Source organism: Rhinatrema bivittatum, chromosome 12, assembly GCF_901001135.1.
Source record: "Rhinatrema bivittatum chromosome 12, aRhiBiv1.1, whole genome shotgun sequence".
NCBI classification, from domain to species: Eukaryota; Metazoa; Chordata; class Amphibia; order Gymnophiona; family Rhinatrematidae; genus Rhinatrema; species Rhinatrema bivittatum.
This window is the reverse complement of record NC_042626.1, coordinates 57,974,728-57,991,040: the sequence shown is the minus strand read 5'-3', so window position 1 is coordinate 57,991,040 and position 16,313 is coordinate 57,974,728. Positions and strand designations below refer to the sequence as shown.

General features: G+C 46.2%; 1 protein-coding gene across 3 annotated transcripts in view; it reads left to right on the top strand.

The window, feature by feature from the left end:
• The window catches only part of EFTUD2 (elongation factor Tu GTP binding domain containing 2), a 93,753-nt gene that overhangs the window by 36,252 nt on the left and 41,188 nt on the right, over nt 1–16,313 (top strand). For all 3 annotated transcript variants that reach the window (XM_029572912.1, XM_029572913.1, XM_029572914.1), the window contains exons 6-13: nt 418–483; nt 1,405–1,440; nt 7,393–7,483; nt 7,668–7,750; nt 7,896–8,062; nt 8,785–8,909; nt 9,220–9,283; nt 9,526–9,616. In XM_029572912.1, coding sequence (XP_029428772.1) covers nt 418–483; nt 1,405–1,440; nt 7,393–7,483; nt 7,668–7,750; nt 7,896–8,062; nt 8,785–8,909; nt 9,220–9,283; nt 9,526–9,616 — 723 coding nt within the window. The remainder of the gene's footprint in view (nt 1–417; nt 484–1,404; nt 1,441–7,392; nt 7,484–7,667; nt 7,751–7,895; nt 8,063–8,784; nt 8,910–9,219; nt 9,284–9,525; nt 9,617–16,313) is intronic.

The window sequence follows — 16,313 nt, the reverse complement described above, 5'->3', positions numbered from 1 at the left end:
AGTCCATTAACGGTTCTTGTGGCCTGGTTTTGGCCTCTGTTGGAAACAAGATGTTGGGCTTGATGGACCCTTGGTCTGACCCAGTATGGCATGTTCCTATGTAAGGAGGAGGCTTCAGCTTCTGTGTCTTGGAACTGAACAGCGTTAGTAGTGTACTGATCCTCAGGGGAATGACTAATTCATCTTGCATGTAATACACACTAGGAAAATTCTGCGGCCTGTTAGAAAGCACTTGACCCCATTCCTCCTCATATACTGATGCAGCTATTTCAGAAAGGTCTCAGGGGCTTCAGCAGAGTGGAGTGATTACCCACCCATGTTGCTGCATGTCCAGGACATAGACAGCTGTTGCAGCTGTACCTCTGTGCAATGAGCAGAACATTACCTTCTTCTCTTTTTTTTTTTTTTTTTTTTTAGACCTGCTTTGTGGATTGTCTAATAGAACAAACCCATCCAGAGATCAGGAAGCGGCATGACCAGGATGTAAGTACTGCATGTATTAAATCATTAAGGGTTATCTTCAAGCTTTAGCTTAACATTGTAAAATTCTACTCTACTTAATTTAATGCAGTCAGGGGAAAAGAGGGCTATGTGACAAATTGTATGTGTGCACATTAACCCAAAAAGCATAGCATGCATGCTGCCTGCCTCAGACGGGCTTCAAGGGGAGAGGAAACTCCTATGCTAACCAGCCCTTTCCCTTCGGAAGCAGCTAAATAATGTGCATGGTTAAGATTTAACACCTTCTCCAAGGTAGATTACATTTTTGGTGCTATCAAGCTCATGGTAAATAGCATTTTGGAGAGGATATCTGTTTCCTGTGCACATGCAAAAGTCTCATTTACCTGTGATAGCCTTTCATTTACATACATTGCAATTTTAGCATGTGCACACTTTAACATCTTCTGATCCAGGTTCAGTGTGCTTGCTGAATCATAAGTGCATAGCATGCAATTTTTAGCACATGCTAAATGGCTCAGCGTGCATGCTAAACTTTATTGCATAGGCCTTCAGATGTCTGTGTGATGTATTTTAGTGATGTTGTGCTAAACAATAAAATGTGGATTGCTATGGCTAGGAATATCTTCTATGAGGCTTGCATTCTCAGCATGACCAATTTTGTCATTCGGTAATGTTTAGTATGTTCTTATACAATATACTTTAAAACAAAGCTAATCTTTCTAAGAGTCTTGTTCGATAGATATTCTTTCCATGGGTACAGAAAGGGAAAAAGTCTATTTTGAATAAGGCCCCAACCTTTCTGTTAAAGAAAACTGAGCAGCAGTAACATATAAAATGCCTGTATGTGTCCTGCAATAAGACTCTGACAGGTACATCTGCTGCTGCTGAGACGCAGAGCCTCCCAAGTGGTTTGTTTTTGCTGATTGTGACTTTGTTTTACAGCTCTGCTACACGGACATATTGTTCACCGAGCAGGAGGTAAGCAGGAAAATATTTCAACATATTTAAAATTAAGAGCTGTGTTCTCAAAGAGTTAATAAGCTTGCAAAATGAAAGAATCCCTTAAGTGAAATTGGAAAGAAGATTGTGGCTTTTCCCTGGTGTCTGTGGAAGTACTGGATTGACCAAGATGCTTTTAGATAACATGCTGAATGCTTGGCTAGTGATGCCAGAGCTCAGTATAGTCACCCTTGTTTTTCTCCCATCCTGGTATGCTGCTGATTTCCTAGCGTGTAGCCAGATGGACTCAGGACCAATGGGTTTATGCTTACCTGCCAGCAGGTGGAGACGAAGTCAGGTTTCAAAGCCAATGTCGCCCTAGATGCACACCCGCAGTGACCTCAGCCCTTCAGTATTTCTCCGTCTCCCAGCAGATGCGGACGTGCTTTCTCTATGGGGATCGCTGTACCTTTTGGAAGAAGAAATTCTACTTTTAAATTGAAGAAAAGATTGAGCCCTGCTCTCCTGCAGTGATACCTTAAAGGTCCCTTCCCCAGTTGAGAATTCCTGAGATGATTTCCGAGATCCCTCAGAGATGTGCCTTGGTCTGGTAGCTGGTTCCCGGCGTGGACTTTGCTGCTGAAGCAGCTGAAAGGCAGCGGATGCAGGAAGCCAAGCGCAGTGGTGATGGCCAAAGCCCTCTCCCCCTGCAGTCTAAGACCGTCTCTGTACTCGGCTGTTAAGCACTGAGCCCAGGTAAGTGTAAACATAAAAAAAAAGGAGGATTTTCTCCCGATTCAGAGATGTTGGAGGGGGTTTCGGTAAGACTTCCTCTGGTCTCCTTGCTTGGTGCACCGTACCAATGTTGTTCCCGATCCCGTTGGGGCATAGGGAAGTGGGCTTACGAACGGGTTGAGCAGCCCCCCGGTGGGCTGCACACTGCATGGTAGACTGCGGTGGCACTATCTTGCATGCGTCTTTGTGCGTCTCGTCTTGCACGCCATAGAACATCATTATGCACAGTGCTTTGGCTCTGTGCATGAGCCGTGCGCGTACTTACGCGCACAATAAAGTAAGCACAGGATACCGGAAGAGCCGGAGACACAAGAAAGCCCAAGGGGATTTGGCCTCCCCGGACTTTGCGGAGCCTAGCTTCTCCCATTCAGATGATGGATTGGCAGCCTTAACTGGAAGTACTCCGGATCTGAGTAATCCCTTGGCTGGGTCTTCCATGGGAGAGGGAAATTCGGCTGAGCCCACCCCTGTTCCCCCTAGGCTAGGCATTGACTCAGCATCCTTTTCTTGGGTGGAATTTTTCCAGGGGCTACAGGCCTTTGTACAGGTGCAGTCTACTTCCTTGCTTGTCCCTGTCCGGATGGAAACCCAACCTGCCCCCTCTCCGTCTCCTGTTCCTGTTGGCAGACCTTGATGCATGCCCTGCCTCACCAAGGGTATCCCTAGTGGGGACCCTGATGGCACAGACTAAGAGCAAGATCCCTTGGAAGAAGGGGAAATTCCCCTGGGATTGGAACCATATCGAACCATGTTACTGTTCTTTCATAGAGTTGAATTGCCGGCCTTGGTTTCCTAGACCCTTAAAACGCTGGGAGTTCCTGGAGCAGAATCTATGACTGAACCAAAGAAGAATCCCATTTTGATTTCCTTGTGCAAAGCCTCTTGCTACTTCCCACTACTGGAAGCCATCCAGGAATTGATTGACCTAGATGCCCTAGAAGCAAGTTTTAAAGGGGGCCAAGAGTTAGAAGCTCTGTACCCTCTGGATCCATCAGTGAGAGAATGTTTGCATTTCGTAAAGTGGATGCACTGGTCTGTGCTGTCTCTAAGTGAACAATTATCCCAGTATAGGGAGGAGCGGCCTTAAAGGATGCACACGATAGATGGTTGGAGTCTATCCTTAAACAAGTCTTTAACGCAGTAGCAAGGACTTTACAGATTGCTTCTTGTTTGTGCCCTGGTAGCTCATTCATGCCCACTTCTCTCTCAGGAGGTGGATGACTTCAGGGGTGAACTCCAGAGCAGTTATGGAACCAACTGCCACCTTTTTAACAGATGTGGGCTTAGATTTAGTCCGTACTTCAGCCAGAGGAGTGGCCTCAGTGGAAGCGACTAGAAGACAGCTATGGCTGCGGAATTGGTTAGAAAACGCAACCTCTAAGGCAAACCTCACAAAGATGCCCTTTAAGGGATCGCTCCTCTTCAGAAGTGAATTGGAAAGCTGGCCAGTAAATAGGGTGAATCTCCACTGCCTCGGCTACCAGAAGATAAGAGAAAACAGTTATAGCGCCCCTCACCCATGAGGCTTCCAATGCTTTTGCCCCTACAGAAACTCAACATTTCAGAGGTCTCGGTCCTTTGGGAGGCTCAGTCCTTTTGGAGTTGACAACCCAAGAGAGGGTCATGTTCAGGTTCAGCCCAAACCCCCTAATGAAGTTTTGCCGACCTACCCTCGGAACGAGGAGATAGGGGGTCAACCTTCCCTCTTCTACCAACAGTGGGTCGAGATCACTTTGGACAAATGGGTACTGGAGGTCATACAAAAAAAAAGGATATGTGCTAGAATTTTGCAGCACTCCTCGGGACATATTCATGATATCGCCTTGCCACTCCCAAGACAAGAAGCAGACAGAGTCTACCCTGTTAAGGCTCCTTGGGATGAGGGCTATAATCCCAGAACCTGCGCCCAAGGAAAATACAGGACATTATTTCATCATACCCAAGAAGGAAGGTTCCTTTCAATTCATACTGAACTTCAATAGCGTCAACTGACATCATTTCCTCATGGAAACCCCATGTTCCATGATAATGGACGTACAACCAGGAGAGTTCTTAACCTCCCTGGACCTATCCGAGGCCTACCTAGATATTCCAATCCGACAAGAATATAGTTTCATACATTTTGCAGTACTGGGCCGCCATTATCACTTCCAGGCGCTGCCCTTTGATCTGTTGACTGCCCCCAGCACATTTTCCAAGATTGTGGTGGTCGTAGTGGCATCATTGAGAAAAGAAGGAATCCTGGTGCACCTGTACTTGGACGACTGGTTGAACCGGGCAAAGTCTGTGGAAGAGAGTCTCTGGGTGACCTCCCTGCTTCAGTAGCTTGGTCGGGTCATAAACCTGGACAAAAGCAGTCACAAACCCTCCCAGTCCTTGGAATATTTAGGAGTCCGGTTCAACACCAAGCAGGGCAAAGTCTTCCAACCATGTGGATAAGATGGATGATGTCCCAAGTGCGCCTGTTGATGAACACGATACGTCTGACAGTGTGGAGCTATCTTCAAGTCCTCATTTTGATGGTGTCAACCCTGGAGGTAGTGCCGTGGGTGAGGACACACATGCAACCACTTCAACACTGCCTGCTGCACATTGGAACCAGCTGTCTCAAACTATTCAATTCGCCTCCACCTACCGATGGAAGTATACTTTCATCTCCAGTGGTGGCTGCAGGAAGCTCATCTGTGCAGGGGTGTAACTGTGTTCCCTCCATACTGGCTGGTCCTCACGACCAACGTGAGCCTCCAGGGCTGGGGACCTCACTCTCAGGAGCTGACAGCCCAGGTGTGTTGGACCAAAGGAAGAGGCATTCTGGAACATAAACCACCTGGAAGCCTGGGCAGTCAGATTGACATGTCTTCAATTCAGCCATTTACTCCAGGGTCAAGCGGTACACGTAAAGTTGGACAATACAACAATGGTAGCCTACATCAACCGCCAGGGTGGAACCAAAAGCCAGCAAGTGTCACAGGAGATAGATCTCCTTATAGAATGGGTGGAAATGCATCTACAGATGATTTCAGCCTCCCACATCGCAGGAAAAGACAATGTCAGCGCAGACTTTCTAAGTAGGAAGAGTCTGGATCTAGGAGAGTGGATGTTGTCAGCTAAAACCTTTCAGCAGGTGGTAGATCACTGGGGTCTTCCGTCCATCGACCTGCTGGCGGCATCTCACAATGCAAAGGTTCCCTGATTCTTCAGTTGCAGAAGAGATCAGTGGTCCCTGGGGATCAATGCTCTCCTTCAGACAGGGCCAGAAGAGGAGTTGCTATACACCTTCCCTCTGTAGCCTCTGCTGGGCAGGGTCTTTCGCAGAATCGAGCGCCATGGGATTTGTCCTACTAGTAGCCCCACATTGGCCAGGCATCCGTGGTATGTGGACATGCGGAGATTCCTAGTGGAGACCCCCCCACCACACAGGGACCTTCTACAGCAGGGACTGGTCCTTCACTGGGATCTGACTTGATTCTGTCTCACGGTCTAGTCTTTGAGAGGGCTCGCCTGATGAAGCATGGTTAGTCGGTGGCAGTAATTGCAAGCTTACTCTGCGCACGGAAGTTCTTTAAATCCCTAAAGTATGTGGGTCTGGAGAGTATTTGAGGCCTGTTGCGAGGAACGTGGTGTTTCCCCCTCGGATGGTCAAAATCCCACTAATTCTGGATTTTTTGCAGGATGGCTTGAATAAAGGTTTGACCCTTAACTCCATGAGCGTCCAGGTAAATATTTTCTCCTGTTTCAGGAGCAAGGTAAACAGAAACCTGCCTGTCAGCTCATTCGGACGTGGCCCGTTTTCTGAAAGGGCTGAAGCACTTCCGGCCACCCCTATGGTGTCTGGTTCCCTTGTGGAATCTTAATCTAGTTTTGGAGTTTTTTGGCAGGGCCCTCCTTTCAGCCGCTGCACAGTCTTTCCTTGTGCTTCTTAACCCTGAAAACAGTGTTCCTGATGGCAAAATGCTCAGCACGTCGCATCTCTGAACTACAGGTGTTGTCATGATGGGAACCAGTACTCCAGATGACTCCAGGAGCATTACAGCTTCATACCGTTCTATCCTTCTTGCCCAAGGTAGTCTCGGAGTTTCATTTGAATCAGTCCATTTCGTTGCCATCCCTGGATAGGCACAAAGACGCAAAAGAATACCACCTCCTCCGCCATTTGAATGTCACTAGGCTTTTGATGCGGTATCTGAAAGTTTCAGAACCGGTCCGAAAGACAGACCACCTGTTTGTTTTTCACAGTGGAAGGAAGCGGGACGAACCAGCTTTGTGGGCTACCATAGCTCGCTGGATTAAGGAGGTGGTCACGGGAACCTATGTGGAGGCAGGAAAGTCATTACCGTCTCAGGTTAAAGCTCATTCCACCAAGGCTCAGGCAGTCCCATGAGCAGAAGTTAGACTGCTGTTTCCCATTGACATCTGCTGAGCGGTGATGTGGTCCTCTTTACACTCCTTCTCCAGGTTCTTTTGCCTCGACATTCAGGTCAGAGAGGACGCAGCCTTTGCAAGGGCGGTGTTAACTGGACCACGGGCAGCCTCCCACCCCAATTGTACATTCCATTGGTCCTGAGCCCATCTGGCTACATACTAGAAAATGGAGAAATTACTTATCTGATAATTTCGTTTTCCTTAGTGTAGACAGATGGACTCAGCATCCTGCCCATGGCTGCCCAAGAGCGATGCCAAGGGATTCGCCCATAGAGTTGATGTTGATTCTAGAGATTACAGGTAAGCTGCCATCCAATCCCTAGATCAGGGCACCTATAATCTTACTGGGGTTTAGTGTTTGTTTGGTTGAGTACAGTTACGGTTATCCGTTTTTAATCAAGTTCTTTAATCAAATTCTTTCAATACTTGCCAGGTTCTTGTGACCTGGTTTGGCCTCTGTTGGAAACAGGATGCTGGGCTTGATGAACCCTTGGTCTGACCCAGTTCTTAATAGTATGTCCGCAATGGCTTTTGAAAAGAATACTGAAGGGCTGAGGTCACTGCGGGTGTGTATCGCGGGTGACGTCAGTTTTGAAACCTGATTCCATCTCCATCTGCTAGCAGGGGAGCATATAACCCATTGGTCCTGAGTCCATCTGTCTACACTAAGGAAAACGAAATTATCAGGTAAGTAATTTCTCCATTTCTTGTTGTCATATGGTTGACTTAGTCCTGTGTGCTATTAACTCGGCTAGCCTTTTTTTTTTTTTTCAGAGAGGAGTTGGGATCAAGAGTACCCCAGTGACTATAGTTCTGCCTGATACCAAGGACAAATCCTACCTCTTTAACATCATGGACACCCCAGGTATGACCAGTTAAAATGTATTGTTTGTAACCAAGTAGAACGTTGTACTCTTGTAGCTGAGCTGCCCTGCTTTGATTACAGAGTAAATTGTTACACAGCATAGGGCAACATAGGCTTGTTTTTCTTTATTTGCACCAACTCCCCACCCCCCCATTTTTTTTTTTTTTATTATCAATCTTTAAAGGTCACGTCAACTTTTCTGATGAGATTACTGCTGGTTTCCGGATCTCGGATGGTATCGTACTCTTTATCGATGCAGCTGAGGGGGTAAGCGCTTGGTTCTGTGTGCATGAACTGGGGCTGCCTGAGAGATCTGGGTCCTGCCTCCAGCTCTTCTGGTCGGCAGCATGTATGCATGCCGCAGGAAGGAGTGGCCATGTTCCTGCCAACTTGGTGTTTTCTTCTCTGATAGGTGATGCTGAACACAGAGAGGCTGATCAAGCATGCCGTGCAGGAAAGGCTGGCAGTGACCGTATGCATTAATAAGATCGACAGACTCATCTTGGAGCTGAAGCTACCACCCACTGATGCCTATTACAAACTCCGGCACATTGTGGATGAGGTCAATGGGTTGCTGAGGTAACAGGGAAACACTGCTTGCCACTTTTGGAGCAAGCTCATCTGACTCCCTTCTCAAGACTTTCTTCTTCCATTATTATGCTGGTGATCTCTGCTCCAGGTTTTTTGTTTGTTTGTTGTAACTGTGATTCTGAAAGTAGCAGAGAGAAATGCTTCTCCATGGCTACTAAAGACTTCCCACCATGACTTATTATTCTTAATTTTTTATTAGTTAAGGTCAGAATTAATATGCATGCTTGATACTTTGCAAGATTTCAAACCACAGGAGCTATGTAGGATTCACCTGAATATCTGTAGCTTGTTTGCATGGTTGCTGCTGTCAATTTGTATGAAATTGCAGAAAAGCATTTCCAGTGTGCTTGGGCATGGCAATATTAACTTATATCTATTCCTGACCTCCAATTGACAAATACTTTTATTTGCTATACCACGCTAAGAAGTCACTGTCGGTCTAGTTCTTTTATCAATAAATGCTAACTTAACAATTGCATCTTGATGTTAGACTAACTCATTTTGTTTGCACGCGTTCAGTAGAATTCTGTTTGCACAGAAAAGAAATGCAGACTGATTGCAGATGACAACTGCAAGGCCGTCCAGTCTCTGCCCACTGTCCCTTCCTATTACAGTAGTGTAGGCTATATTTGATCTCCAGCGTGTACCCCTTGCTTCCCCACTAAGGATCCTTTCTTGAACTCTGATACAGTTTATCATTCTTCTTTCAGCATGTATTCCACGGATGAGAACTTGGTACTCTCCCCTCTGCTAGGAAATGTTTGCTTTGCCAGCTCTCAGTACAGCATCTGCTTCACACTGGGTTCCTTTGCCAAGATTTATGCAGACACTTACGGTGAGCATTCCCAGAGTGCACAGTACAACCATCCCCTAACGCCCAACTTGCCACCAGATGGCAAGTGGGCTCGAGGACACCATTGACGCCCCATGATTCCTGTTAAAATGTGTACAGGAAAATGGTTCAGGAATGTGCCAAAAGAAAAGAATATTGAGCCATAAAATGCCCAGTGGGATCATAGGAATCATGGAAGCTCAGTTCTTCCTTGTCCAGCTTGAATATAGGGTCTGTGAGAAGGTGGAGAAAGGGAGTCCCAGTCTTTTTAGCAAGTGACACATAATGTATTTCTTTCCACTCACCTTTACAGGAGACATCAATTATCAAGAATTTGCTAAACGCCTCTGGGGAGACATTTACTTCAACCCAAAAACGTAAGATATGTTTTAAAGGCCTAGTTTGGAGAAAAGGTATTACTTGAATCCAAAGTATTAGTGCTAAGAGGAGCACTATTTTTATTATTATTATTATTATTATTATTATTAATATTATTTTGGGTATTACAGAAATGTGAAAGTAGGTGGAGCTCTTCAGGATGTGTGTGTTTGTGTGGGTCCACTTGTGAAGGAAACATGCCAAATATCTTGTGCTCAGTTGTTTGCCTTCTCCTCTCCAGACGGAAGTTCACGAAGAAGGCCCCCACCAGCAGCTCCCAACGTAGTTTTGTGGAGTTTATCCTGGAGCCTCTGTATAAGATTCTGGCTCAGGTGAGTGTTTACATTCTGCTGTGCTGTGGAATCCAGTTGATGTCTCCCAAGGGGACATCCTGTTGAAGACCTTTTGATAGCTTTCACTAGTTGATGCCGTTCAGTTCTGAGTTTGGCCAGTTCTTCCTAAGTTTTCGTAGTGATAGATCTCATATGTTTGTTAGACACTGCCATGAATGAAGGAGTGCTCCGATTTATTTATTTATTTGTTTGTTTAAGGTCTCTTATATACCGATATCCGTTCGCACATCGTATCGGTTCACAAAGAACAAAAACTTTTGGGCGGCGCCCTTACATAAAACCGAAATAATAGTACAGAATAACAGGGGGATTAGGCGATGCAAATTAATAGATCAATAAATATTGAAAACTGTAAATATAAACATATATAAAACTATATACATATATACATGGCATCAGTAGTCATAAGAGCACAAGGCATACATCGGTGGTCAAAAGGCATTCTTAGTCGTAGCACATACTTAATCATAGTTCGTTGAATCAATTAGAGAGGGGTTTAATGAATTGGGCGGTGTCAAGGGGTAGGCTTGCTGGAAAAGCCAGGTTTTCAATTTTTTCTTGAATTTGGGCGAGAAAGTCTCCATGCGTATGTCATGGGGCAAGGAGTTCCATACAGTGGGGCCGGCGAGAGAGAAGGCTCTGCTTATGGTGGAGGAGAGTTTGAAAGATTTGATAAGTTGGGTACGTAGGGTTCCTTGAAGGGCAGGGCGAGTGGGTCTGTTAGAGGTACGTGGGAGGAGGGGGGGGGTTGATCCAATTGAGGTTGGAGTTTAACATACTTTTGTGGATGAGGGAGAGCACTTTATAAAGAATTCTTGAGCGTATTGGGAGCCAGTGTAGTTCGATAAGGGTGGGGTGTAATATGGTCTCTTTTTTTAGCATTAGTCAGAATACGAGCGGCGGCGTTTTGTAATAGCTGTAATGGTTTGATGTGTGTTGTGGGGATGCCAAGGAGTAGAGCATTACAGTAGTCCATTTTAGACAATATAATAGACTGGAGCACTGTACGGAAATCCGAGTAATGTAGCAGGGGTCAGCAACCAAGGAGAAGAGGGCCTTAGGGTTATGTTGGAGGCCATGTATTTTTTTTGGTGTAGTATTCACGTTTAGTTTGAAGGATGGAATTTCTGTATTCGTGCATACGTTGGTAATAGACAGTTTTAGTTGCAAGGGATTGGTGTTTACGCCAGGACCTTTCAGTAGCTCTAAGCTGAATTTTGAGGGTTCTTAGGTCAGGTGTGTACCAGGGTTTTCTATTTCTACGGTTGGGGTTGGCATTTTTCGTTATTAGTGGGCAATGTTTGTTGGCAATGCTATGTGTAAGATTGACCCAGGAGGAGAAGGCGTTATCGGTGGACTAGAGGTCAATTTGATTATCTATAATCAGAGCAAGCTTGCGTAATGGTATCTACAGAACAGGTTTGGCGATATTTGAAAGATATGGGCTGACAGGGCAAGATGGGGGAACATTGAGGAAGGGTGAGTTTAGTCTGAATCAGGGAGTGGTCAGACCAGGGTACAGCAATGCATGAGGGGGGATTGCTTATGTTAATGGAGGAGTTGATAAAAATAAGATCTAGGGTATGGCCAGCTTAGTGTGTGGGAGAGTTCACAATTTGTTGGAAACCCATAGCTTCAAGGGAGGAAAGGAAAGCTTCACATGCGGGGGATTGCGGTGTTGTATCCACATGTAAGTTAAAGTCTCCTAGGAGAATCGTGGGTATGTTAGGAGATAGGGAGTTTGCAAAGAATTCAATAAGGGGGGATGAATCCTTTTCTAGCAGACCTGGGGGAGTATAAATGAGACACAGTTGGAGTGACTTAGATTTGAAAAAGCCAATTTCGTACTGGTTTGGGATATCACATTTCTGGGTCAAGAGTTGTAGGTCTTTTTTAACAGCCAGAAGTATACCGCCTCCTCTCTTCTTTTTCCGAGGTATTGAGAAAACATCGTAGTTATCTAGGGGTAGTTGGTTGATGAGAGGGGTGTCATGTTGTTTGAACCAGGATTCAGTGACAGCGCATATTTCTGGTTTAGAATCCGTAAGAAAGTCATGTAGGATATGGGTTTTCTTCTGGAGTGATTGTGCGTTGAACAAAATGATTGAGATGAGTGAGAGACTGATGGCTTGAGTGCGTGTGAGGGTGTGTATTGGGATGAGTCTCCTTTTGTTGTGAGTGGACTTGTGGTGTGTGTTCTGGAGTGATGATGGAGAAAGAATATTTGGGTGGGGACTATACTGATAAGATAAGGGGCAGTCAGCAATTAATGGAGGCCTGGTTGTACTGTAATGTTATGCTGGACACGGGCTGGACAGCAAAACAAGTTATGTGTGAGGAGCCCACGTATGATGGAGATAATGCTGAAAGGATAAACAATAATGCTAAAAATATGCATAAAAATATTAGACAAAGTATACAGCAGCTTATACTGTGACGGCAGCGTGTATCACATTTCAATGAGTATAGAGCAGAGCAGTTTAGAGAGCAATGGTACTAAGCTACAATGAAGAGCTACCGGGGGTTAGGCCGGATACAACGGTACTATAAAGTCTGAGGTATAACATGTGTTGCAACTTACTGCCTTGTTCAAAGTGGTGCAGGAGGTTTTGGACAGTTCGCTTGTAAATGTCCGATAATAAGGGGAGAATCCACGAAGACCTTCTGGACTGTCCGAAAGGGCTGCTCGAAGCCGTCACTGCAGATTTAGATATTTTCTTTCCTTTACCTGTGTGGTTCATTTATATCCATAGAAGTACTTCTTGCAAAAATGTTATCTGATTTACTGGCCTGGTTTAATAATATTTTGCTGGTACACTGAGACATCTTCTGATTACTGTGACGTTGCCAGAACTTTCTGGTTTTAATTTTCAGAGTCTCACTGCCCTAAGTGTGCACACACATCTTTTATAGTGATTTTAGAAATCCATCAGGGATGGGTAGTGGCATTTTCGACCATTCCCGCAAACCATCTGATTGAACACCTAGAGACTTTGAGTAATGGTGCTTCTAGTGCAGTGCATCATGCTATTCCTGCAGCATTGGAGAAGAATAACTGTGTGTGGGGGGAGGGAAAGGGGATGCATCTCGGGTATTTGGTTTTTGGAGTGTCTCTTCCAGTGTACATAGCAATTGTTTGAAAGAGAAATTAGTGGGGAAACCTGAGACCTAAGTTGATTATTTAAAAACCTTGTTTCCCTGTACGTACCCGGATCAGTCCAGACTGTGGGTTGAGCCTCCTGTCCAGCAGATGGAGACAGACTAAAACTGAAAGGGTATCCTATATCAGGACAGAGCCTACCTGCAGCCCTTCAGTATTTGTCTGTCTCCAGCAGATGGATCAGCTCACCCTGTGGTTCCCTGATCTTGGCTACTTAGCCCTTTCTCTCCTAAGGATCAAGCAAGTACCACTTTATTTAAAGAAGAAAAAAAACCCTACCTTTTGGGCTCTGTTTATTTTTTCCGATCAGAAGACAATCCTGTCTCCTGGCTCTTGTGGGGCTTAGGGGGGCTTGGCCCCTTGTGTTTTACATAGCCTAAGCCCTGTTTTCCTGGTGATCCTAAGTGGGGTGAAACTGGTGGTCCAGTCACTCCCCTCTTACCTGACTGCTCTTTCTATAGGGGCTTTTCTCCCCTAGCATTTTCTTAGGGAGGCGCTCTCTCGCTCTGTTCCTAGGAGAAAAAAAAAAAGGAACATTTTAAAATCCACAAGCCGGTCTGTTTTCTCTTGCTTTTGCTAGCAGCCAGGTATTTAGTACAGAGGAGCGTGCAGGGTTTGTTCCTCTGCCTCCACTCCTCTCGGCAGCAAAGTTTGTGCAGTCAGCTGTTTTTTTTTAGGTAGATTGCAGCTCCTCTTCATTGAGACATGCCGCGATCTCAGTGCTGCCTCGCTTGTGGTGAGCCTTCCACGCGTTTTTCGCGCGAGGGACTCTGCTCTTCTTGCTTGCCGGGTGAGGAGGGCCCCTCCTCGGCAGCGCTGACGAAACAAGCCCAGGGTCGCGTTTTCAGCCACATGGCCAGGCTGTTCCCGGGTCGGCAGACCGCGGGAACGGCGGACATTTTGGGAGTTTCTGCAGCTCCCAATTCGGGGCTGCCCGGCACAAGGGAGATTTTTATTCAGTCCCGTGTCTCCCCCCCCCCCCCCCCCCCCGCCGATTTGAGACCCGTACGGTCCCAGGACCTGGTCCCTACCCCCCCCCCCCCCCCCCCCCTCCCGGCAAGGCTAGGACCCGTTTTCTTCGGTGTTGAAGTTGATAGGGCTCGTCGTCAACTACCCAAAGTACCATCTCTGCCCATCACCTCCATTGGACTTCATAGGAGCCCTGCTAAACATGGCTTAGACCAAGGCCTTCCTGCCTCGTCAAAGGGCCTTTGCTTTGATGACCATCACAGTAGAGATTCAGCAGAGCCAGCAGCTGTCAGCTTGGCACATGTTGAGGCTGTTGGGCCACAAGGCTGCAACCATCCATGTCACTCCCTTGGCACGATTACACATGCACAGAGCCCAATGGACTCTGAGGTCGTAGTGGTGCCAGGCCATGCAGAACCTCCAAGACAGCATTTGTGTCTGCTTGTCTCTCCTGGACTTGTCTTGGTGGTGGGTACTTTGAAAAGAGATCCCCTGTTCCAGATTTGAAAGTCCTCCTACCCAAATTGTCCTAACCATGGATGCATCCGCCCTTGGGTGGGGAGCTCAGCAGCCAGGGGCTCTGGTCTACCAGGAAAGCTGTTGCCAAATCAATTTTCTTGAGCTCTGGGCGATCAGGTATTCGCTGTGGGCTTTCAGAGACTGACTGTTCAACAAAGTTGTCCTGATCCAAACTTGACAACAAGGTAGCAATGTGGTATGTCAACAAGCAGGGAGGCATGGGATCACACTTCCTGTATCAGGAAATGGTCCCGATCTGGTCCTGGGCCCTGTCTCACGGGATGGTGCTCAGGGCCATGTATCTGGCCAGGACAGAAAATGTGGCAGTGGACAGGCTGAGTTGAGCCTTCAGACCCCATGAGTGGTCAGTGGACCAGGGGGAAGCGAATCAGATATTCCACCTCTGGGGGAAGCCCGTATGTTCTCCATTGCAGGCCTGAGACTATGGAACTCTTTACCTGAGACCCTACGACTGATTCTAGAACCAAAGAAATTCAAACGGGACCTAAAAACATGGTTATTTCAAAATACCTATAACCGAACTTAAATTTTTCGGATCTCAATACTTATTCCAACATGGGTAGATTCATTAAAAGCCTAGCTAGTGAACTCAATACCACAGATCTTTTCAATCCTCATTATCACATCATTCCCAGCCTCTCCCAAATAAATAAACCTGAAACTGAAACCTTTTGCTTTTCCACCATCCTTATATTCCAGCAGAACATTGAGTTAAAAATGCTAGCTCATCCCTGCATGTCTTCTCACCTCTGATAACACTAGTCAATGTCTGTGCCCCTGAGAACTTTAGTCATTGTATGTGTCTATCTTTAAACTATGTGTTATATGAACGCATTAAGTGATTGTATTTGTCAATTCATATTATGTATGTCATGATGTAAACAGTTGTGATCTTCATTTGGCATGACAATATATAAAATGGCTAAATAAAATAAAAGTAAATACATTTGCATCCCCTTGCAACAGAAAGGTGCCTCGGTTCTGCTCCCTGTACAGGTCAGATGGCAACCAGCCTCAGACGCTCTTGCCCAACATTGGGGCAAGGTCTTTTGTATGCATATCCTCAGATTCCCTTAGTAACGAAGACTCTTGAAGCTTCACGAGGACAAGGGGACTATGGTCCTCATAACCCCTTATTGCCCAAGATTGGTCAGGTTTCCACTTCTTCAGGAGTTGCCCATCTGGAGACTGATCAGTCTGGGGACTTCCCCAGATCTCACCACATAAGATCGAGGCAGGTTGCGGCATCCCATCCTCCAGGTCCTGTCGCTCACAGCCTGGATGTTGAGAGGTTAATTCTGCAACCTCTCGATCTCTAAGAAGATGTGTCTTGAGTCCTGGTGGCTTCTAGAAAGTCTTCCACTAGAAAGTCCTCTGGACTGAGGTGGAGGAGGTTTTCCATGTGGTGTGAGCAGAAGGCCCTAGATCAGTTTTCTTGCCCCACACAAAAATTGCTTGATTACCTTCTACACCTATCGGAAGCTGGCTTAAAAATCAACTCCGTTATTTCATCTCTGTGCAATTGGTGAATACCACCAATGTGTAGATGGTACGACCATCTCTGTACAGCCTATGGTTGTACGACTCATGCAGGGCCTGCTTCAATTGAAGCCCCTCCTAAGGCCTCCTGCTGTGTCTTGGGACCACAACTTGATGTTAGCTCAGCTGATGAAAGCTCCTTTTGAGCTGCTGCACTCCTGTGACCTGAAGTACCTGATCTGGAAGGTCATATTTTTGGTGGTGGTCACCTCAGCGCACAGGGTCAGTAAGCTCCAGGCCTTAGTGACTTATCCATCTTTACACTAAGTTTTATCATAACAGGATGGTCTTGCACCCTAAGTTCCTGCCTAAGGTGGTAACGGACTTCCATCTTTACCAGTCCATCATTCTGCTAACATTCTTTCCCAAGCCCCATTCACACGAAGGTGAACAAGCACTGCACAGTTTGGACTGCAAGTGAGCCTTAGCCTTCCATCTGGAGTGAACAGAAGCCCATAGAAAGACCAC